Consider the following 26,570-nt stretch of genomic DNA (forward strand, 5'->3'; position numbering starts at 1 on the left):
TTCCTGTTGCCTGGGAGTTTCTTCAACTGCTTATTCACCAGGTAAATGACTTTATTATGATCAAATGTCAATAAAATTTCTTTACCAAATTCCTAGTTTTTGTCCAAAGCAATTGAATTCCTTCCTGCTTTGATTTATGTAAACATAGCAGCTCATAATAGCTCTCCTCACAACATACCCTTGTTTAGTTGCTCAGTTGTGTCCAACTCAGCCACCTCATGGTCTGTAGCTTGCCAGGTTTCCCTGTCCTTCACCATCTCCCAGAGCTTGCTCAAACTCATGTCCACTGAGTCAGTGATACCATCAAACCATCTGGGCTTCTGTTGTCCCCTTCTCCTCCTGCCTTCAATCTTTCCTAGTATCAGGGTCTTTTCCAATGAGTCAGTTCTTTGCAGCAGGTGGCCGAAGTATTGGAGCTTCAACTTCAGCATTCATCCTTCCAACGAATATTCAGGATTGATTTTCTTTAGAATTAACTGTTTTGATCTCCTTGCATTCCAAGGGACTCTCAAGAGTCTTCTCCAACACCCACAAATCAAAAGCATCAGTTCTTCAGTGTTCAGCCTTCTTTATGGTCCAACTCTCACATGCATACATGACTACAGGAAAAACCATAGCTTTGATTCTGTAGAAATTTGCCAGCAAAGCAATGTCTCTGCTTTTTATATGCTGTCTAGGTTGGTTTTAGCTTTTCTTCCAAGGAGCAAGTGTCTTTTAATTTCATGGCTGCAGTCACCATCTGCAGTGATTTTGGAGCCCAAGAAAATAAAGTCTCTCACTGTTTCCATTGTTTCCCCATCTATTTGCCATGAAGTTATGGACCAGATGCCAAGGTCTTTGCTTTTTGAATGCTGAGTTTTATTTATTTATTTTTCTTATTATAAATTTATTTATTTTAATTGGAGGCTAATTACTTTACGATATTGTATTGGTTTTGCCATACATCAACATGAATCTGCCACAGGTATACAAGTGTTCCCCACCCTGAACCCCCCTCATACCTTTCTCCACATACCATCCCTCTGGGTCATCCCAGTGCACCAGCCCCGAGCATCCTGTATCATGCATCGAACCTGGACTGGCAATTTGTTTCATATATGATATTATACATGTTTCAATGCCATTCTCCCAAATCATCCCACCCTCTCCCTCTCCCACAGAGTCCAAAAGACTATTCTATACATCTGTGTCTCTTTTGCTGTCTCGCATATAGGGTTATCATTACCATCTTTCTAAATTCCATATATATGCATTAGTATATTTTATTGGTGTTTTTCTTTCTGCCTTACTTCACTCTGTTTAATAGGCTCCAGTTTCATCCACCTCATTAGAACTGATTCAAATGTATTCTTTTTAATGGCTAATACTCCATTGTGTATATGTACCACAGCTTTCTTACCCATTCATCTGCTGATAGACATCTAGGTTGCTTCCATGTCCTGGCTATTATAAACAGTGCTGCAATGAACATTGGGGTACACATGTCTCTTTCAGTTCTGGTTTCCTCGGTGTGGATGCCCAGCAGTGGGATTGCTGGGTCATATGGCAGCTCTATTTCCAGTTTTTTTAAGGAATCTCCACACTGTTCTCCATAGTGGCTGTACTAGTTTGCATTCCCAACAACAGTGTAAGAGGGTTCCCTTTTCTCCACACCCTCTCCAGCATTTATTGCTTGAAGACTTTTGGATAGCAGCCATTCTGACTGGCGTGAAATGGTACCTCATTGTGGTTTTGATTTGCATTTCTCTGATAATGAGTGATGTTGAGCATCTTTTCATGTGTTTGTTAGCCATCTGTATGTCTTCTTTGGAGAAATGTCTATTTAGCTCTTTGGCCCATTTTTTTGATTGGGTCGTTTATTTTTCTGGAATTGAGCTTCAGGAGTTGCTTGTATATTTTTGAGATTAATTATTTGTCAGCTGCTTAATTTGCTCTTATTTTCTCCCATTCTGAAGGCTGTCTTTTCACCTTGCTTATAGTTTCCTTTGTGGTACAGAAGCTTTTAAGGTTAATTAGGTCCCATTTGTTTATTTTTGCTTTTATTTCCAGTATTCTGGGAGGTGGGTCATAGAGGATCCTGCTGTGATGTATGTCAGAGAGTGTTTTGCCTATGTTCTCCTCTGGGAGTTGTATAGTTCTGGTCTTACGTTTAGATCTTTAATCCATTTTGAGTTTATTTTTGTGTATGGTGTTAGAAAGTGTTCTAGTTTCATTCTGTTACATGTGGTTGACGTGTTTTCCCATCACCACTTGTTAAAGAGATTGTCTTTAATCCATTGTATATTCTTGCCTCCTTTGTCAAAGATAAGGTGTCCATAGGTGCATGGATTTGTCTCTGGGCTTTTTATTTTGTTCCATTGATCTATATTTCTGTCTTTGTGCCAGTACCATAGTGTCTTGATGACTGTAGCTTTCTAGTAGAGCCTGAAGTCAGGCAGGTTGATTCCTCCAGTTCCATTCTTCTTTCTCAAGATTGCTTTGGCTATTCAAGGTTTTTTTGTATTTCCATACAAATTGTGAAATTATTTGTTCTAGCTCTGTGAAAAATACCATTGGTAGCTTGATAGGGATTGCACTGAATCTATAGCTTGCTTTGGGTAGTATACTCATTTTCATTATATTGATTCTTCCAATCCATGAACATGGTATATTTCTCCATCTATTAGTGTCCTCTTTGATTTGAATGTTGAGTTTTAAGCCAACTTTTTCACTCTCCTCTTTCACTTTCATCAAGAGGCTCTTTAGCTCCTCTTTGCTTTCTGCTATATGATGGTGTCATCTGCATATCTGAGGTTATTGATGTTTCTCTCAGCAATCTTGATTTCCGCTTGTGCTTCATCCAGCCCAGCATTTCACATGATGTACTCTGCATGTAAGTTAAATAAGCACAGTGACAATAGACAGCCCTGACAAACTCCTTTCACAATTTGAACAAGTCCATTGTTCTATGTCCATTTTGAAATGTTGCTTCTTGACCTGCATACGGGTTTCACAGGAGGCAGGTAAGGCAGTGTGGTATTCCCATCTCTTTAATAATTTTCCACAGTTTGGTGTGATTCACACAGTCAAAGGCTTTAGCATACCCAATGAAGCAGAGGTAGATATTTTTCTGGAATTCTCATGCTTTTTTTATAATCCCACAGATGTTGGTAATTTGATCTCTGTCTTCTCTGCTTTTCTAAATCCAGCTTGAACATCTGGAAGGTCTCAGTTCACGCACTGCTGAAGCCTAGCTTGGAGAATTTTGTACATTACTTTGCTAGCATGTGAAATGAGCACAACTGTGCGGTAGTTTGAACATTCTAGTCACATACCCAAGCCATCATTAGAATATTTACCTTCCCCTTTCATTCTGAAATATTTAAGAATTGAATTATCTGTAAAAAGGTGATGGTTTTCATATTTGTAACAAGAACACTCATAAAATTGTTCACAAAGAACTGTGAGCTCAATAAAGTTTTATTGAAAAAAATGCTGAATTTAAAGATTACAGAACAGAAACTCCACATAAGATCTATTTGTCATAAACTTAACCCCCCAAAAAAAATCAGCATGAAAAACTCAGAATTTCATGAACCTTTCATTAAAAAGTACTAGTTATGAAGACCTTTCAGGTTTTTCATTGTTTAACCCATCTAAACTTAACCATGCTTTATGTCACTAACAAGATGATAGCAAAGAATTTCTCTATCAAAATTTAGAGCACCACTCACAAAAATAATTACAGCATATTATTTATACTTCTTTGTACTTAATTTTTTGCTCAGTTTCAGCAAACATATTACTATTATAAACCATCTGATTAAATCAATTATGTCCCTGATACCAAAACTAGAGGCATAAGCCATTTGTCATAAGAGGACAGCATGTGGGTAATTCAATATAGAATTTTAAAAACTCAGTTAAGATTTAAGGTTCTTCCTTAAGAATGATATAGCAGCGGAACAGATAAAAACATCACCTCTAAAACCATCTGGTGTTGGTCTCCTAGCTATACTTCTTGAGGCCTCATTAGAGTAGCAAAGAAAACAAGACAATAAAATTCTGCTTTGGCCATCACAGCTGCTGAAATGGAGGCAGCTGGCATTTCTACAACCAGTATTATAATATAGAGGGATTGTGCAAAAAGGCATTCTCTTATTAGTCAGTCTCTTACTCCATCTTATTGGTCTTATAAACGTTAGATTTTTTTTTTAATATTTTTAAATTAATTCTTGTACCTTTTTCTTTTTTAGGCTGCACTTGCACTGCATAGGTTTCCCTGATGGCTCAGATGGTGAAGCATCTGACTGCAATGTGAGAGACCCAGGTTCGATCCCTGGGTCGGGATCCCCTGGAGAAGGAAATGGAAAACCACTCTAGTACTCTTGCTGGGAAAATCCTGTGGACAGAAGACCTGGTAGGTTATACTCCATGGGGTAGCAAAGAGTCGGACATGACTAAGTGACTTCACTTGTAGTCCATGGCATGTGGGATCTTAGTTCCCATTCCAGGCATTGAACCCATGCCACCTGAATTGGAAGTACAGAGTCTTAACCACTGGACCACAATGGAAGTTTCATTTTATAGTAATTTGGCTAATGTGACTCATAGCTAATCTTAAAGAATAATGTTGAACAGATCTAACTCCGCTGGGACTCTTTTTGCCTCTCCAGGGGAATTTATTAGTTTCCAAAGTACTGCCCAGGCCAAATTTCTACCTTGATTAGGAAAAAACCTTGGCATATAGTCTCCTAATCTTATGACATATCTGTACTCAGGTTACTCATATATCTAAATTGGTTCCAAGAGACAGCAAAGATTAGAAATCACATCATGAGCTTAATTAGCCAGGTCATTGATAGCAACTAAATAAATTGATGGCAAACAAAGGAATAACCTATGTTTTATTTAAATAAAAACTGTTAATTCAACATATATCTATTAAGAGCCAACTCTGTGTCAGACTGTTCTAGGCACTGGAAGTAACAGGACAAAACAGACAAAAATCCTGCCCTGAGCTGTTTGCAATTAGATGGAGACAATCACAGACCTTAATGCGTTCCAGGCACTCTTCAATCAGTTTTACACATATTTCTTATGTAATTTTATGAGACGACTAGTATTATTACCTATTTTACTTAGTACCAATCTGAGAAACAGTGTAGATAAGTTTGCCACGGCAACATACATAGTGAATGGCTCCGGAGCTGAGATTCTAATCTAGGCAGTCTCACTTCAGATGGATAAACACAGTAAATAAACTCCAGAGTGAAATAAAGTTAATAATTTTCAAGCTCTAATTAAATTCCTGGTGATATTTATGCCAGAGGAAGAATTAATTCTGCAGGTCTAATAGAAGGGATAACATTAATATCATCCATTATAATAAAGCCTAAGGAAGGAAAAAATAGACATAGTTTGCTAGTCAGGCTTATAGAAATCTCTATCATTTATAATAGCAGACAAAAAGGTCTTGTGAACCCCCTAAGGCATGATTTAAAAGCCTAAATTCTGAAGTGATGGTAAAAGAGGCTCTGAGGCCATTGCTCAGTGTTTTCACTTCTAACTTATACAAAACTATAATGGGCTGATTTATTTAAGTTCTCAGACTTCACAAGGTAAGGAGGAGAAATTTCAACAAGGAAAGGATTCCTTAGACAGGAAAATGGAGAACAACAGTGTAGCTTACAGCATGCCACTAAGGAAAGAGTAAGAAAAACAAGTGTATTATTACAAGGAATAGCAAGCAAATTCACAAAGATGAACTTATTAACCAAGTCTTCTTCTATTTCAACTGTCAATCTTAAAATATCAGATTAGGCAGGTACAGTTTTAAAAGGCAAGAAAAGAAGAAATATAGCCGTATCTTCAGGTATTAATCATGGAATAAAGAGAGAGAAAAAGGGAGAAAGAGAGAGAGCCTTTTGCTGGTGCTTCTAAAGTAAACTATCAAATACTACTTTGCAAAGGACAAAAGTGGTCATATTTTGCTAAATACAATACTGGACCAACGGTCAGATTAAATAAATCAAAGTATATCAATCATGCATACATTCATATTTAACACATTTAAGCATTAAAATGATTATTTATGTTAGCCTCTAGAAGTAGTTTCATAAAACAGAATATCATATCTTGATTGCTGAATTGGGTCACAACTCAAATGGCACTTGCATCATGGGTACCTCAGCCCTTACCAAGTATCTATTACAACTTTCTAGCTGGAATTTCTGCTGCAGCCTGAAAATGTTGGAGTGAGGAATCTAACTCTAGGAGATGAGAGGTGCTTCAATAAATCAAGGCCTGCCCTGGGAAATGTGAGCACTATGTACATTTTCATTTATAAAGGGCTAAATATGTTTTTTAGGAGATGTTCTCCTTTCAAGTACACAACAATTAACTATTATTTACTTTGTGCTTACATTGATATTCTTTCCCCACAGTTAATTAAATGAAAAAGAAAGGAAAAGAGAGGCTGAATCAGAGCATAGTTTGTTAAAAATGAATGTGCCAAAGAAGAGGGATTTGATTCCAAGTTTTGTGTGTGGTTAGGAGCCAGTTTCGGAGAAGGTGATGGCACCCTACTCCAGTACTCTTGCCTGGAAAATCCCATGGACGGAGGAGCCTGCTAGGCTACAGTCCATGGGGCCGCTAAGAGTCGGATACGACTGAGCGACTTCACTTTCACTTTTCACTTTCATGCATTGGAGAAGGAAATGGCAACCCACTCCAGTGTTCTTGCCTGGAGAATCCCAGGGACGGGGGAGCCTGGTGGGCTGCTGTCTATGGGGTCTCACAGAGTTGGACACGACTGACACGACAGCAGCAGCAGCAGCAGGACCCAATTTATTGGACTAAATTACAAAACTACAAAATTGTGGTTTGCACTTCAGAAAAATGACAATTTTAAACTCTAGACCTTGTAATCGGTGTCAGTACTGTATCATGTTGACACACTGTAAATACTAACTCCTGGTTAAGAATTTTATTAGAGACCTAATTGCAACATGAGTCAAAAATAGCTGTTTCTTATCTTGGGATTTCAGACATTCAGAGTACTTTTAAATATACTGTTGCCATATTCTGGGACAATGCAGCTATATTATAAGGGAGGCATTTCTTTTTTTGAGTAAGATAATACTGTAGTGTAACATATGTGAAGGAACTAAAAAAGCTGCACAAAATAAAATGTTGCTTAAGGAAAGACTAAAAGCCAATAGAACTTTTAAAATACGATTTTAATATAAAAGATAAAACATTTACTGAATCACCTCTGAATTCAAATCCTCTTGACACATGAGAAATGCATGTACAAAAAATGTCCTGCTGATATTTTATTTCTCAAAACTATTGAAAATATAATTTTCCCTCTCTAGTTCCGATGCTTTCAACATAGATTTTGCTAAACCCATATTTCCCATTCTGCATGATTAATATGCACTAATGAAATATCTTTGCAGAGGAAACAAATACTTACCATTTGTTTGCAATGTTGAACTATGCTTTGTTTTTCTTCATCTTAATATTGATATGTATTGAATTGCCTATTAAACTCTCCAGTGACTTGAGAATTAAATCCATATTACATATTCTTTGACTGTGGAACTGTATACATATAATAATGCTTTTCTAAACCTGTTCATATTTAACATTTGACTTAAACACACAAAACAATGCTTAGCACACAGATTGTTACATAGTCACTGAATTTTCAGCTTCTCTGAAATCTAGTTATCATTTTGCTGTGTCGTCCACACTGTCATAACTCTACCTGGATACCGTATCTGATTGCTGTTTCCTTATGGTTCCAAAATGGAAAAGACATAAACGTTACAATTTTCAACAGGTTGACCTAATTCTAAGCCTGAAAGACAAAATGCAGTGAGGCAGGACTTTAGTTAAGTATTCATGATCAACACCAAGAGAAATAGAAAGATACAATTAAGAATAGAAGGAGTTTTACTTCTTTTCACCCATTTCATACCTCTCAGACAGTTATCTTAGTGGATTCAATCCCAGGGAAATTTATAAGAACCTATATCACACTATTTGTTTTTCTAACAGCCTGTTCATTTACTTCCTGTTGTGTCTTTTCCCTTCAACTTTGAAAATATATATTTTAATTTGTACTCAATATGTGATAATCATTTTGAAAAAATTTCTTACTTACAGTTACTTATTAAGTCAAACTATATGAAATTGCCTATATTTTACCATTTTAGAACTATAAACTATTTTGGGTAAAACAAAGTAAACCTATCTTGCCAGATCCTACTAAAGACAAACCACTACCTAGTAGTATTTTACTTGACTAAAAATTCTGCCTCTTGCTTGGCTGTGCACAATGTTGCAATGCAAAATCAAAATGCAACTTAAGAGTAGCTTCATACAAAGTGTCATATCTATTAATGCCAAAAAATTGTACACCCAGTTTATTGATAATTTTCCTTTTTGTCAAAGCAGGGAAATAGGTACCATTAACTGAGGAAATCAGTCCTGGGTGTTCACTGGAAGGACTGATGTTGAAGCTGAAACTCCAATATTGTGGCCACCTGATGCAAAGAGCTGACTCTTTTGAAAAGACCCTGATGTTGGGAAAGATTGAAGGCAGGAGGAGAAGGGGATGACAGAGGATGAGATGGTTGGATGGCATCATTGACTCAATGGACATGAGTTTGGGTAAACTCCAAGAGTCGGTGATGGACCGGGAGGCCTGGCGTGATGACGTTCATGGGGTCACAAAGAGTCGGACATGACTGAGCGACTGAACTGAACTGAACAAGAGGACAAGGCTACTATCCATAAATCTCTAGTACACAGTGTGTCTATCAGAAATCAATAATGTTGACTTTACCGCACAATCACTCGACAGTATGTGATTGAAGGGTGCAGTCAAAAAAAAAAAAAAATGGTCACGTAGTACAATATACCAAGTAGGGAAGAGTGACTAAAAGGACCTAAAAGAAAGAAATACTGCTCAAAACATGAACTAAGGCATATTACTAAACAATTGGACATATCTATTTTCTATAGCAATAGAACAGTAGCAAGAAAATAAAGAAGAGTATGTTGTTTCAAAAAAAAAAAAAAAATGTGTCTCCTAGAACAGATGTTGCAAAAAAAAAAAAAGAAAATGGAGGGAAAAGCCAAAATCTTTGTGATGCTCTGGAAATAAGTGCCCCAAAAGCAAACCGAAAGTACAAACTGCATCTAGACTTACAGTCAAAATCTAGACTTAAAGTCAAATTTCTGATCAACTATCATTATGCTCCAATTCAGCTCTCTCATTTTAGTCCCTGTAACAATACCCGAGATACTCTACTCTCAGGATATGGACTACTGTGTGGATTTTGTTAATTTTCAAATTTAATTCAAAGCCTTTATGAACCAATGTGAATCTTTTAAATTCTGTCTAGATGTTGCTCAAATGATTGTATGAATTTAAGTTAGCAATGGCCGCAAGGCTAATCTTAGCCACACCACAGGATGTTAAATCATATGAGAAGTGTGGTTAAGGTCAGAACTCTTTGAAAAAACAAATATTTCAGCATGACGTTTTAACAATAATATGTGTATTTCATCATACCAGAATATCAGTGGGAAAAAAATCAGATATTTATGGCACATTCCTTCCCTCAACAAAAGTTGTTTGCATTTTTCCTGTTCTTTAAACTAGAAAATTTATTCTAGAAGTGTTCCCTGATGAGATAATAATCAATCTCTACTTCTTTTTAAAATTTACATTTACTTGGTACTGATTAGTATACTTGATTTTAAGAAAGGGTAGGAATATAAATTGTATTGATTTCTTCATTATGAGAGTAAGTACATTACCAAAAGGTTTTATAAAAATTTGGCAGAACTAATGTAAAAACTTACTCATTACTAATACACATATTAGTGATATGATATTTTGGGGCTTCCCAGGTGGCACTAGTGGTAAAGAATCCACCTGTCTATGTAGGAAACATAAGACACAGGTTTGATCCCTGGGTTGGGAAGATCCCCTGGAGAAAGGCATGGCAACCCTCTCCAGTATTCTTGCCTGGAGAATCCCATGGACAGAGGAGCCTGGTGGGCTACAGTCCACATGATTACAAAGAGTAGGATACAACTGAAGCAACTTAGCACAGCACAGCTAAATATGATAATTTACATTTAATGAGTATACAATATTTGATATTCACTTATTTCTGTAACCATTGAAAAAGTTGGAATTTGTGATTTAATATTTCTGCTGAAAAGTACAAAGTCGTCTACTGTAACACTGATACTTTCAATAAGTAAAAAAGGACAACCAAAGAGCTAAATGAGATTTTGGAACTCCTCATTGATTTCTTCACAATGGTAATTTTTTTTAATCTAACAACCATAATACCACAATACTTGCTGCTGCTAAGTCGCTTCAGTCGTGTCCGACTCTGTGCGACCCCATAGACGGCAGTCCACCAAGGCTCCCCCGTCCCTGGGATTCTCCAGGCAAGAACACTGGAGTGGGTTGCCATTTCCTTCTCCAAAGCATGAAAGTGAAAAGTGAAAGTGAAGTCGCTCAGTTGTGTCCGACTCTTAGCGACCCCCATAGACTGCAGCCCACCAGGCTCCTCCATCCATGGGATTTTCCAGGCAAGAGTACTGGAGTGGGGTGCCATTGCCTTCTCCACCACAATACTTAGAGCCCACCATTTTCCAGGCAATTTAAATACAATATCATTTAATCTTCAGTTTGTGTAATAAGGTAAAGTTCTATGGGGAAATGTGTATTTTTAAATGTCTTAGAGCTGGAGGCAGGACAGTGACCAAGAATATATCTTCTCTTGAATGAGATGAAAACCTCTCTGCCAGTGACTTTTTTAAACAAAATATTGAGGGCTCAAGATTTGCAAAAATGTTCTCAAGAAGGTTCATGAGTTCCACGGGTTATTTGTTTGCTATTTTTTCTCAAATAGTAATGTAAGCCTCATGTATGAAAGTACAACAGCACAATGAGGTATTAATCTTATCAAATTCTGCAAGCCTGAAACTTGCCTGCATCAATGTTGGAGCTTAAGAGTATCTGTGTACATATAGGCTGTATCTACTTCTTTGTAGCCATCTCATTTCAACTAATTTTCCATTGATGTTAGTGTTACCATGCAAATAAAAATGAAATCTGAGAGTAAATATTCTTTTTCTATCAATTGATTATCCACCCATAGCACGCTGTCAACATGGCTTAGCAAAAAGCAGGTTCAAAGAGTCAAAGGACTTGGTCACACAAGTGGGGAGAGTCAGGATCTACACCTTTGTTTTTCTCACAAACGCTTCTTTATGTAGAGCTGCTTAAAGCTGCATGTGAACCAGTGTTAACAACTGACATTGAGACTCATGTTCCATACGAGGGTAGGCTGCATGTGAATTAGATTATTAAGTGGCCAGTTATACTAGCTTGCTTGAGATTATAGGATGTGAGACCTTCATTGAGTCCAGGACAAACTTGGATGGTTGGAAACCCTCAAGACCACTGATATAATCTATTCTAGGATTTTGGGTAAAAAAAAAATATGGGATTAGCTACATGCACTTATGGAAATTATTGTATATCATCATGAGATCCAGTAATGTATTAGACTGGAGCCTATTATACAGAGTGAAGTAAGCCAGAAAGAAAAACACCAATACAGTATACTAATGCATATATATGGAACTCAGAAAGATGGTAACAATAACCCTGTGTATGAGACAGCAAAAGAGACACTGATGTATAGAACAGTTTTATGGACTCTGTGGGAGAGGGAGAGGGCGGGAAGATTTGGGAGAATGGCATTGAAACATGTAAAATATCATGTATGAAACGAGTTGCCAGTCCAGGTTTGATGCACGATACTGGATGCTTGGGGCTGGTGCACTGGGACGACCCAGAGGGATGGTATGGGGAGGGAGGAGGGAGGAGGGTTCAGGATGGGAAACACATGTATATCTGTGGCGGATTCATTTTGATATTTGGCAAAACTAATACAATTATGTAAAATTTAAAAATAAAATAAAATTAAAAAATAAATAAATAAATAAATCAACTTTGTCAGTGAATGATCATAAAAATATTCCAAACTACAAGTTGTACATGGCAAGTTCAAAACTTTATAAGAACCTTAAAGTGCATTTCCAGCAACTGAATTATTATCTATAATAACACATTTCTCAGAAGTTTCACTAGAACAATAGAACCTTATTAAGTACTAAGCCAAGGTCTGCAAATCTGCAACCTAAAATTAAAAATTAATTGTCCTAGCAATCAGAATCCAACAACACATTAAAAAGATCATACACCAGGACCAAGTGGGCTTTATCCCAGGGATGCAAGGATTCTTCAATATCCGCAAATCAATCAATGTAATACACCACATTAACAAATTGAAAAATAAAAACCATATGATTATCTCAATAGATGCAGAGAAAGCCTTTGACAAAATTCAACATCCATTTATGATCACAACTCTCCAGAAATCAGGAATAGAAGGAACATACCTCAACATAATAAAAGCTATATATGACAAACCCACAGCAAACATTATCCTCAATGATGAAAAATTGAAAGCATTTCCTCTAAAGTCAGGAACAAGACAAGGGTGCCCACTTTCACCATTACTATTCAACATAGTTTTGGAAGTTTTGGCCACAGCAATCAGAGCAGAAAAAGAAATAAAAGGAATCCAAATTGGAAAAGAAGAAGTAAAGCTCTCACTATTTGCAGATGACATGATCCTCTACATAGAAAACCCTAAAGACTCCACCAGAAAATTACTAGAACTAATCAATGAGTATAGTAAAGTTGCAGGATATAAAATCAACACCCAGAAATCCCTTGCATTCCTATACACTAATAATGAGAAAACAGAAAGAGAAATTAAGGAAACAATTCCATTCACCATTGCAACGGAAAGAATAAAATACTTAGGAATATATCTACCTAAAGAAACTAAAGACCTATATATAGAAAACTATAAAACACTGGTGAAAGAAATCAAAGAGGACACTAACAGATGGAGAAATATACCATGTTCATGGATTGGAAGAATCAATATAGTGAAAATGAGTATATTACCCAAAGCAATCTATAGATTCAATGCAATCCCTATCAAGCTACCAACATTATTCTTCACAGAGCTAGAACAAATAATTTCACAATTTGTATGGAAATACAAAAAACCTCGAATAGCCAAAGCGATCTTGAGAAAGAAGAATGGAACTGGAGGAATCAACCTACCTGACTTCAGGCTCTACTACAAAGCCACAGTTATCAAGACAGTATGGTACTGGCACAAAGACAGAAATATAGATCAATGGAACAAAATAGAAATCCCAGAGATAAATCCACGCACCTATGGACACCTTATCTTTGACAAAGGAGGCAAGAATATACAATGGATTAAAGACAATCTCTTTAACAAGTGGTGCTGGGAAATCTGGTCAACCACTTGTAAAAGAATGAAACTAGAACACTTTCTAACACCATACACAAAAATAAACTCAAAATGGATTAAAGATCTAAACCTAAGACCAGAAACTATAAAACTCCTAGAGGAGAACGTAGGCAAAACACTCTCTGACATACATCACAGCAGGATCCTCTATGACCCACCTCCCAGAATATTGGAAATAAAAGCAAAAATAAACAAATGGGACCTAATTAACCTTAAAAGCTTCTGCACATCAAACGAAACTATTAGCAAGGTGAAAAGACAGCCTTCAGAATGGGAGAAGATAATAGCAAATGAAGCAACTGACAAACAACTCATCTCAAAAATATACAGGCATTTACTTTATTGTTTTGGGTTCGAATTTATACACCATTTTTGTGTTTCCTGTCTAGAGAATATCCTTTAGTATTTGTTGGAGAGCTGGTTTGGTGGTGCAGAATTCTCTCAGCTTTTGCTTGTCTGAAAAGCTAACAAACACATGAAAAGATGCTCAACATCACTTATTATCAGAGAAATGCAAATCAAAACCACTATGAGGTACCATTTCACACCAGTCAGAATGGCTGCGATCCAAAAGTCTACAAGTAATAAATGCTGGAGAGGGTGTGGAGAAAAGGGAACCCTCTTACACTGTTGGTGGGAATGCAAACTAGTACAGCCACTATGGAGAACAGTGTGGAGATTCCTTAAAAAACTGGAAATAGAACTGCCTTATGATCCAGCAATCCCACTGCTGGGCATACACACTGAGGAAACCAGAAGGGAAAGAGACACGTGTACCCCAATGTTCATCGCAGCACTGTTTATAATAGCCAGGACATGGAAGCAACCTAGATGTCCATCAGCAGATGAATGGATAAGAAAGTGGTGGTACATATACACAATGGAGTATTACTCAGCCATTAAAAAGAATACATTTGAATCAGTTCTAATGAGGTGGATGAAACTGGAGCCTATTATACAGAGTGAAGTAAGCCAGAAAGAAAAACACCAATACAGTATACTAACGCATATATATGGAATTTAGAAAGATGGTAACAATAACCCTGTGTATGAGACAGCAAAAGAGACACTGATGTATAGAACAGTCTTATGGACTCTGTGGGAGAGGGAGAGGGTGGGAAGATTTGGGAGAATGGCATTGAAACATGTAAAATATCATGTATGAAATGAGTTGCCAGTCCAGGTTCGATGCACGATACTGGATGCTTGGGGCTGGTGCACTGGGACGACCCAGAGGGATGGAATGGGGAGGGAGGAGGGAGGAGGGTTCAGGATGGGGAACACATGTATACCTGTGGCGGATTAATTTTGATATTTGGCAAATCTAATACAGTTATGTAAAGTTTAAAAATAAAATAAAATTAAAAAAAAATATATACAAGCAACTCCTACAGCTCAACTCCAGAAAAATAAATGACCCAATCAAAAAATGGGCCAAAGAACTAAATAGACATTTCTCCAAAGAAGACATACAGATGGCTAACAAGCACATGAAAAGATGCTCAACATCACTCATTATCAGAGAAATGCAAATCAAAACCACAATGAGGTACCATTTCACACCAGTCAGAATGGCTGTGATCCAAAAGTCTACAAGTAATAAATGCTGGAGAGGGTGTGGAGAATTCCCACTGTTTGTGGGAATGCAAACTAGTACAGCCACTATGGAGATTCCTTAAAAAACTGGAAATAGAACTGCCTTATGATCCAGCAATCCCATTGCTGGGCATACACACTGAGGAAACCAGAAGGGAAAGAGACACGTGTACCCCAATGTTCATCGCAGCACTGTTTATAATAGCCAGGACATGGAAGCAACCTAGATGTCCATCAGCAGATGAATGGATAAGAAAGCAGTGGTACATATACACAATGGAGTATTACTCAGCCATTAAAAAGAATACATTTGAATCAGTTCTAATGAGGTGGATGAAACTGGAGCCTATTATACAGAGTGAAGTAAGCCAGAAAGAAAAACACCGATACAGTATACTAACGCATATATATGGAATTTAGAAAGATGGTAACAATAACCCTGTGTATGAGACAGCAAAAGAGACACTGATGTATAGAACAGTCTTATGGACTCTGTGGGAGAGGGAGAGGGTGGGAAGATTTGGGAGAATGGCATTGAAACATGTAAAATATCATGTATGAAACGAGTTGCCAGTCCAGGTTTGATGCACGATACTGGATGCTTGGGGCTGGTGCACTGGGACGACCCAGAGGGATGGTATGGGGAGGGAGGAGAGAGGAGGGTTCAGGATGGGGAACACATGTATACCTGTGGTGGATTCATTTTGATATTTGGCAAAACTAATACAATTATGTAAAGTTTGAAAATAAAATAAAATTTAAAAAAACAAAAACAAAAACAAAAAATTAATTGTTCTAAAGTGTAAAAATTCTATTACTTTATTTTAGCATGATCTCATCCAACTTGCTGAAAGAAATATCACATGACTTGAACTCCTTTACTCTTGTAAATAACTTTTAAATTGTTTAATTATAATTATAGTTTAATAGCATTTGAAGAATAACTGTGTAAAGCTGGGAAATACCATCAATGAATTGTTCTAGATGTTTGCTAAAATACAGACTATTTGACATACTTCAAAGTATTTGGTTAAATTGTAAGGCAATATTTCTTCAGTGATATTTCTTCAATGGCTCAGATGGTAAAGAATCTGCCTGCAATGCAGGAGACCTGGGTTTGATTTCTGGGTAGGGAAGATCAACTGGAAAAGTGAATGGCTACCCACTCCAGTAGTCTGGAGAATTCCATGGACATAGGAGCCTGGTAGGCTATAGACCATGGGATTGCAAAGAATCAGACATGACTGAGTAACCAACACTTTCACTTTTAAAAATAGGATTTCAATAATTTATACCCTTTTTATGATAGTGTTGCCTTTCATTTGATTAACAGTTGTTTTTTTTTTTCTTTTTTAATCTTTGCTTAGCTATCTACTATATCTGAGTTATGATGTCTTCTGGACAAGTTAATAGTTTATGAGGAATATTGTATATAAGGGTTCACAGTCTAAGTTCACTTTGGATGTAGTGAACTTGAAAAATTCATTGCTAGGATAATAAAATGCACAGGTGTAGAGAGATCCCAGAAATATGCATACTTTCTGTTACTATGATAATAGAATTTTGGAAAATTTGGGTCACATTGTTATTCAGAAAATAGTCTCAGACAGACCAAAGTTGAAGCCCCATAATGACCATTGCTTCTGTCCCCAGATTCACTGCATACTCAAGATCTGTATGCTCATATTATGAAGCTACATTAATGAGGATAGGGCATATATAGGTTCAATTACCATAGGAAATGATGGAGCACGCAGACGAAAAATCTGTTACATATCAACAAAAGTGCAAGTTTATTTAATTCCTTATCACTTTCACACAATAGTATTTTATATTTCTGATAAACATTTTGTCAATTATAGTTTGATGGACATATGACAGAAGAAGTATTCATTCTTATAGATTTTTCTGGAAAATAGTAGTACTTAATTTATCCACTGATAAAAGTAATTTTTATTTGAAGACTAGTAATCAATGACTGAAGCTATATACCATATCCTAGCAAAAATCTAAGATTCTTGTCCTCATCTCACCATGATTACTGATGATACCAATTTTATTCTTTATCTCCATTATCAAGGTTAAAAGCCCAATGATGACTACTATTTATTGGATTTGTTATGTGCTGGAATCTCTAAAAGTTTTTCATTTAAGGGCATTTACAGTCTATAAAAAAAATAATATGGATCTCTGTGTCATCTCTATTTTAAAGAGGGGAAAAACAAGTTTAGAGAAGCTAAATAAAATCTCTAATTTGAGAAAAACAAATATGAACCTTAGGCTTTTGAACTTCAAAATTCATGCAAGAGAGTTGTAGGAAACATCTCATTCTCTAATTATATGGCCTATCATTAATATTGTACTAGTATTGCTTGTATTCTTTTGGTGTCTTTAGTAGTAAATACTGTTGTTTAGAAAACCTGCATTATGTATAATTTTAAAAAATCTGCTAAAGCATTCATATTCCCAAGATTTTACTATAAAAAAATAAAACATTTTTTACACTTCTTCTCCTTTTTCTTCCTTCTGTTTCTTCTTTTTCTTTTAATAAGTGGTGCTAATAACCTGTTTGGCTAGATGCTGTGGAGCTCACCTAAAGGAAAGAAGTTCAAATATACACACGGCTAAGAAATATTTATGAGGTTAGTACTCATAAATATACTCCCAGTCATTTCCTTTCATCTTTTTACTAGTTATATATGAGAATGGGATATACTATTTTACAAGAGAAGGTGCTTATGTCCACACTATTCCTATTACAGATAACTCCATAAAATTCCAATAACTGAAGTATTATTTATTTAATCATAACACTTAGATAATTTAAATTCCTCTAAACATAGAAGAGAACTACCATGAATAGATCACAGCATACACAACATTTTATATTAGGTCTCACAGAAATTGCTGAGCATTACAACTGTTCTACAGGTTATATAAAATAATAAGAACAGATAATGGTTATATAATGAAGGGAACAGATGTTTCCTAACCTCTTTCTTTTTCCATGGTAAAATTTACTGGGACAGATTAGAGAGGAAAAAAATAGAGAAAGAAGAAAGAGAGAAAGCAGAAGAGAAGGAGGATGTAGATGTTTCCCATATTTCTATAGTCAGTAATATTTCTGGGATGACTTGGTTCCTAGATGTAATACACATTTATGGAAAACATCCTAATTGGATAATTTTATAAATGCCAAATTTGAGCAGACTGAATCAGAAGACCTATATAATTTAGTAAAATTAGCCCCACCTGTTTTATTTCTTTATGGAATTCATCATAACCTCCCAAGTAGGTACAAAATATGTTTTTCATCCTAAAATAACATGCTTAATTCTTATTTGCATTTGAAATCATGTCATCAACATATAAGTGCTTGAAATATATTAAAATAAATTAAATCTGTTTTATTATAATTTATAGGTGTCCTCGTGTTAGAAATACACATAATCTGAGAAATTTCAGTTTATAGTTACCATAATTATGATATTTAAAAATATACTTTCATTTATTAATATTCTAAATTTTCAAATTTGAACAGGTTTATTTTAATAAACTATGAAAAATACAAGGACATTAAGAATTTACAAATCAAAATGTAATATTCGTTTTCTTCCAAAAGGGAGTTGAAAAACTATCAAAATGATTTTTAGACCTTGCTATGAGGTTATGACAACTGAAAATCAACAAACATGCTATCTTATGTTTTATAAAATTCTATGAATTGTTCATGATGAGGTCTAAGACAGCTAGATTCGTATGATAAATAATAATAATATTTATGTAACAGAAAATTTTTCATAGCATAGCAAGTAGTCAACAGAGAGCAACAAATGATTGGATACTCCCTGACTGATATATAATTTCAAGCTCTACTATGATGCTAATTCATAGTAAGAAAGTTAAGAAAACACATTATTGGTAAATCTATAGATGACACTGACTTTTAAAATGACACCTAGCAGTTGCTTTTTTAAGCAGGTCTAGAATATTGATTTTTATCAATGGGAGTTTCTATTCACAAATGTTAAGAGTTTCATGGAAAACAGTCTGACAATAAAGACATTTGTTTTCCAAAGCATTTATATATGTTAAAATGTATACATTGCCAGGTCATTCCCTAGAAATTCTAATTCAGTAGGTGTGGAATAGGCTTAGGAATCTATACTACACAACGCAATTGTTCTGCTGCAAAACCTTTTAGAAACCCTCATCCACAGTAGACATTATTTCCATCTTCACATGCTTTATCATTTGGGCATTGTGCAAGTCCAATCGATAGAGTGATTGAAATTTAAAAGTTTATTTGACTATAAAGATATTTAAATGAAATTTTGTCTATACAAAATATACATTTTTAGTAAATTATTTGATCTCTATACAAAAATTATTAATATTTCCAAAGTTATACTTTCTTAAGTATATTACAAAGGAGATTAACCAAACGTTACAATATTTATAATAGAATATCTTTTCCCTCAATAAGTTACACATTTTCCTTGACATTGTGTACACTAAGAAGTGTGAGAACTTTTTATTTAGAGATTCACAAGAAGGAAAACTTAAAAATACCTGACTCTCATATTGGTTATGGCAGTGGTGACTTAGGATCTCCTAATGGTAGTAAAACTATGGACTTATTTGTTAGTTTACAGACCAATTTGCATGGAGATGATGAAAACTTATTTGAAATTCATGGACTCTTCTAACTTTGAGCACAACCAGAGAGGAAATGTGCTTAAGCAAACCTGATTTGAATATGAAAAATTCAAAAATTCACCAGGCACATGACATATCTGACTATGTCAACACAGAATCAAACAAGGTACTAGTTCATATTTTTCAATTCGATTATTTACCATAACTCTGAAGCTCATTTTGTAATGACTGTCAATCTAAATTTTGTGAAATATTTATAAAAGAGAATATTCAAAATATTCATAAAAGAGAATAATACTTTGTTCAGTCTAAACATATAATATTTTTGCTTAAAAAATAATGGACCAGAAAGTGATCTTGTGTTCTTCATGGGACAGGTAGTCAAATCTCTGCTTTCTGAGCTAATGATTGTTAAAAATAATCTTGGAAATAGCCATCCAGCTGCTTTACAAGACTTTAGGAGTTGGAAAGCCTATTACTTCTTGTGATAATCTTCTCCTTTCCACTTTAGGATAAATCATTTATTTCTAATAAAACACTATGGCTGAGATTTAAGTTCATTTTCTCAGATTCACAAAAAGATCTGAATAGCTCGTCAGTCCCCTATTTTAAAATAACCCTTCAAACATTGGGACCAAGCCTATCTCCATCCCTTCTTAGCTGTGGAAATTGGAAAGTAATAAAATGACACATATGTTCAGCATAAAAAAAAAATGCAATTTTATTGTACTTTAATCTTTAAGAATTTTTGTATGTCTTACTTCAGTTTATCCTCAAAACAACCCAATGAGGATACTTCTTAAATAAAAAAAATTTTTTTTTAATTTTCATTTTATATTGGAATATAGTTGAACAAGGTTCTGTTAGGTTCAGGTGCACAGCAGAATGATTCAGGTATACATATATATCTATTCTTTTCAAATTCTTCTCCCACTTATATGTTATTATACAGTTCTGAGCAGAGTACTTTGTGATATATAGTAGGTCCAAATGAAAATATTTTAATTGCTGTAGGTCAGTTTGTTATGTGTCAGATGATGGGAAAACACGTGACTAAAAAACCCCACCTGTTTACATCTCAGTAGTTATAAAGGTAAACTGAAATGATAAGCATTAAATACTTTTAAAATTAATAAAGCACTTCTCAAATGCAAGGCTGTAACATAAGTAATAATATATCCACTATCATGCTATTCCTCATTTCACTGAATTGAAGAAATATTCACACACATTGAGATATGGTGAAGTCAGCTTGGCTTACACATGATCTGGCTTGAACTAGAACAGCCTGTCTTATCGTCTGTCAACATGCACTGTACCTTTGCCTTAATCATTAATAAAAAGGATGCATTTAAAAATCAAAATGGAGTAACTATGGTTCAGGCATCCAGGATGGAGCCGAGGGGTCTCTTCATTTTCTGCCATTAAAGTAGTATCATCTGCATATTTGAGATTGTTGGTATTTCTCCCTGCAATCTTGATTTCAGTTTGAGTTTCCTCCAGCCCAGCATGGAAGTTAAAAAAGCAGATGTACTCTGCATAGAATTAAATAAGCGGAGTGACAATATACAGCCTTGTTGTACTTCTTTCCCAAGTTTGAACAAGTTGGTTGTCCATGTCTGATTGTAACTGTTGCTTCTTGACCTGCATATAGGTTTCTCAGGAGACACATACAATGGTCTGGTGTTCCCATCTCTTTAAGAATTTTCCATAGTTCTTGTGATCCACACACTCAAAGGCTTTAGCATAGTCAACGAAACAGAAGTAGATGATTTTCTGGAACTCCCTTGCTTTCTCCATGATCCAAAGGATATTGGCAATTTGATCTCTGGTTCCTCCAACTCTTCAAAACCCAGCTTGTGTATCTGGAAGTTCTCAGTTCACATACTGCTGAATCCTAGCTTGAAGGATTTTGAGCATAACGTTGCTAGCATGCGAAGTGAGCAAATTGTATAATAGTTTGAACATTCGTTGGCATTTTGGCATCCCTTCTTTGGGATTGGAATGAAAACCAACCTTTTAAAGGTAAAAGTATGAGCACACAATTTTTTCATCTTTCCAAAAAGCCCTAGATTTAATATTCTACCAAATGAGTAGATGGAGTTGCTGACTACTAGCTTATTGTCAAAGGAACAAATAAGTGTGTCCCATATTCTTTATACATTAACTCATAAATCCTTTCCTATAACTTTATGAGTTTATGAGGAAACTGGGGCAAAGAAGAGTAAAGTGACTTGCTCAACAAGATCTAATAAGAGCTAATAAGTGGCAGACCCAGGACCTAAACTGAAGAAAACCAAAACCTGCAGTTTTCAAGGTTTTTGTTAATGGGTAAAGCACTTTTTAAAGTACTATACTTTTAATATAATAACACAGGATAAAAAACTCATTAATTGCCACTGAAAATTTCTCAAAATCCATTCAAATTCTAATTTATTATGGTGATTTTTTTATATACAAACTTACAAAAGTAGCTCATTCACATGCTCTCTCTTTGCTCTTTCATTCAAGCATTTCTTCTCAACATGTTTGCAATTATTCTGAGGTCTATATTACTAAACACAGGCTAACTTAAGTGGAAATCTTGTTAATGTTTTGACATTTTCTACAAAAATAATTTCCTAAAAATACCTACCAGAAATTATCAATTAGCTTTCTTGACATTAAACGTAGTAAGGGAAAGGCTCTTTTACTCAGCTTTGGAATCACAAAACACTTTTAGCAACTTGGAGCATAAGTTTTCATATGAAAAATCTAGTATTTCTCTGAAATTTCTTTGAAAAAAATATAGGCTGATTTGTGATATCTAGGAAAGCATTATTTTAAGGAATTATAATTTGATTTTCTATATAAACAAATGCCCTACAGGGGAGCCTATTGCAGTTAAATTTTACAGTTTCCAATTATAAAAATTTTTTCATGTATCACAGAATTTTCTGGAAAGAAAAGACACTGTTCCTACATATACTATAGAAATCGTTTGGTCTGTTAAAAAGTTATAGAGACTTTTAAAACATTTGTTGTGGATAATGAACATAAAACATTCAGATTGTAGTTCCATACCTGTTTTATTGGAAAGTCTAAATGACACCATCTTATCAGGGATATTACATACATTCCTCACTGAAGCAATGCAGCTATAATTAGCATAGTCCTGTGGTCGAAGATTCTTTAGTTTTAAGATCTTCGTTTCACCCTGAAAATGTAGAAAAAGTCATTAGAAAAAGTTAGTGGTAACCGAATTAATAAATGGATGAATCATGACACTGTATTTTAAATCATATTATCAGAATATGGAAGATTGTCATTTATTTAAGAAAAATGCCCTAAATTTTAAAAATATATTGCTTTTAAAAATCATACTGCCATGTGCTTGGAGATAAAAGCTAACAAACAACAATGAAAATTCATAACCATTTCTTTGCAAACCAGCTTCCTAAGGGGAGGATCTATTTCTGGTGGTAGTCATGCAAATTATTATGCAAAGATCAGAACAGTGTACTTAATAACGGAGTCTATTCAACAAACAGTGTAATCTATGCAGACTTCAACATGAAATGTTATGAAAGAAAAGGATTCTGAAGATGAGACAATAAATGAAACACTGTTGGTAGAACAAAGTTAATGAAGTCAATCTAACAGTAGATAATTAAATTTATATACATAAATATTTTGTGTATATGGAGCAATGGCAGATGATAGATCTAAAACTGCATTTAAAGAGTATTCATGATGTTTTTATATTATTTTTGTTCTTGTTACTTTACATTCAGGACTTTAAAGTCTAAATCTCCTGAGTAAATCTGCAGGATTGCAGATAGATTCAAATTAGGCAAGTTGCCAAAAATGTCTTATCCACTCTTGATGAACCAAAAAGCCCATACAAAAACACTGAAATTATGCAAAAGATAAAAAGAACCACCAACAACAATAAGATAATGAAAAAAACTTGCCCAATTCAAATAAGGTCTCCTGGGATTTTTTTCTTTACCAGCTAAAGTTATTAATGCATCTCTCAAAATAGTTCCTTTCACAAGTAACTTAATTATGGAGATGGTAAAAATGTCTCCCAATGACATCTTATTTGGTATAGCAATTTTCAAAATGTTAATTTTTCCAGATAACATCTGTACAGAACCATGTGTTTCTTTTATTTTACTTAAGGACTTCATTCAAGTCCTAAAAATTGCAATACTTTCATACATTATTCAAAAGAATCAGAATACTTAGTGATTTAATACGTAAGACATGGCCTATTCATTTGCCAACAAAAAGAAAAGAACCGCACCCCGCCAAAAAAAAAAAAAAAAAAAAGCATAGGCAGGTACACAGTGTTTTCGAAATGCCAAATGAATATTCTTCAGTGTGTATAGGCATTTGGCTAACTCCTTTCATTCATTGGTAAAATTCAGTCTTAAAACAGTCACACCTTAAAACAATATTTTCCTCTCTAGGATAAATAATAATCATATCTTGAACTTTTTGTATGAAAGACATTGCATTTTTTCTGTATAAGCAGATGCAAATACACCCCACAGAAAATACAAAGAGTCAGTATGTGTTGTTCTAGAATTTATATTTAAAACATGTTCTCAATATATTACAGAGCTTTCACATTATCTATATACAATGCATATAAAAGTGTGCTTAGTTAGAAAGCATAGAGGAAGAGTATGTTATACTAGAGCCAGTTGACTCAGATAATTTTTTGAACAAGATACTACATCTTCCTCCTCGTACCTCTGAATATCATTGCTTAGATTTCTTTACTTCTCTTTCTTCCCTTAACACTTGACTGTTGGTATTCTCTGGAATTCTATTTGTTCCACAGTTAATCACACTTCATAAAATTTCCTTAAATGATTTTATCCTTGCTGATGAATTTATACTGCAAGCCCTATATTCCTGTCTTTTTCTTCAAGTCTTTATCTCTATTCCAGAATTGTCTCAATTTCAGATGTATACAACAAAGTTTTTACGTGAATTTTGTCTATTTTTATGTCTCGTAGATACCTAAAACTCAACATATCCCGAAATAGACTTCAAGTCTCTTCCTCTAAATCTACTCTCTCTTTCTTTTTTAGCAACAGGAATCTTAGATTTTCAATTATTATTTCATATTCTTATATTCAGTATCTCCATCTCAGATTCTCTTATTGACCTTGCAACACATCCAATCTTGAACATTCTTTTATTTATATTTAAATGTAATGCTCTAAGCCCAACATTCAGCTGAGAAATTTGATTGTGCTTAGTATAGCTTAAGAATCCAAGCAAATATGATCATCTAATCTAGAATCAGGACTTTTTTTTTTAACATGGAAATCTGATTATGCCCTCTCTCTGCTTAAATCAAAAGAATGCCATGTTATTGTTCTTAAAAATAAACATAATAATTCTTAACATGACTGTCAAGCCTTTGTGACCTGCATTTTCCTCGCCTCTCCTGTCTCCTCTCATTTTCCTAATGCCTTCCATATATTTAGTTTCCTGTGGCCACAGACCCTCTGCACATGCCTGGTTCCTTACTTTATGCATAGCAAATTTTGTCTCATTCTTCAATCCCAACACTCCTCAGTTCCACAGGTAAGTCTTTCCTTACTTTCTGGAAAAAGAGGAATCCTTTCTTGTGAGGTCTGCTTATATCTTGTTATAACACAGTTTCTTTTTTCCACTTATTTTGGTAATGGATTTATTTTCTGCCATACTCCCCCCTTGCTAGTAAGGGGGGAGATTATGTCTGTCTTGTTCTCAGTAGTATGTCCTAAGCACCTGCTGCTGCTGCTGCTAAGTCGCTTCAGTCGTGTCTGACTCTGTGCGACCCCATAGATGGCAGCCCACCAGGCTCCCCTGTCCCTGGGATTCTCCAGGCAAGAACACTGGAGTGGGCTGCCATTTCCTTCTCCAATGCAGGAAAGTGAAAAGTGAAAGTGAAATCGCTTCAGTCCTGTCCGACCCCTAGCGACCCCATGGACTGCAGCCGACCAGGCTCCTCCATCCATGGGATTTTCCAGGCAAGAGTACTGGAGTGGGTTGCCATTTCGTTCTCCAGTCCTAAGCACCTGGCAGAGGATTTATCATAGGTGAGATACTTTTTAAACAAATTCTTTTGCAATTAAAAATACTATGAATACTTATATTTCACCACTCAACGTTTTGCTTATACATATTTATTTCCCCAGAATTTATTTCTGCTTGGCATCTGATATGAATTCAATAGACATTAATAAATATAGTCAGTATTCTAAAATGAGCCAGGCAGTGATAACAATTCTTAAATATATAAAAGAATAAATGGTGCCATTTAGATGCATATTTGATGATAAAGTCGCTGTATTTACATAGAATTGATTATATTCTGCCAGTGTTCCTTGTTTCTGTTTCCACTGGCAAATTATATTTAATCCATATTTTCTGGATATTTTTTCAACACTTCACTGAAACTTTCAGTGTCACTAATAATCTCTTTTGTTAAAATTTAATAAATCTTAATAAATCTTCATTTCCTTTTTATGTGTGTATACTTCTCCACTTCCCTCTAATACTTTAGATTACCTTTGCTATTTTGACAGCACCTTGTGTGTAGGTAAAAAACTATAAATAAAATAATTTAGAGACATTTTGGTTACATTTATTTCATTTTCTAGTATACAAATTTTAGTCTGCAAACTTCTTCTATTACTACTTTTCTAGACCAATCTGATGCATTATCATGGTTTCAATTAGCATTTATGTATAGATACCTAACAAATTTCTAAGCCAGAACACACACACTTTTGGAAAAATGGCCAATAGTATTGCAATTAATGAAATTCTGCTTTTCCAAAATTTTCCTTTCTTTTTAGTTGCAATGTTTGCTAGCCATTACATTAC

At 35.0% G+C, this 26,570-nt stretch overlaps 1 protein-coding gene across 1 annotated transcript in view; it reads right to left on the reverse strand.

Annotated features, from left to right (window-relative positions):
* Positions 1-26,570, reverse strand: part of MDGA2 (MAM domain containing glycosylphosphatidylinositol anchor 2) — a 919,168-nt gene that overhangs the window by 334,696 nt on the left and 557,902 nt on the right. The window contains exon 5 of the mRNA XM_055537535.1: positions 22,761-22,893. Within this exon, the coding sequence (XP_055393510.1) occupies positions 22,761-22,893 (133 nt within the window). The remainder of the gene's footprint in view (positions 1-22,760; positions 22,894-26,570) is intronic.

Source organism: Bubalus kerabau, chromosome 10, assembly GCF_029407905.1.
Source record: "Bubalus kerabau isolate K-KA32 ecotype Philippines breed swamp buffalo chromosome 10, PCC_UOA_SB_1v2, whole genome shotgun sequence".
Lineage (NCBI taxonomy): Eukaryota > Metazoa > Chordata > Mammalia > Artiodactyla > Bovidae > Bubalus > Bubalus kerabau.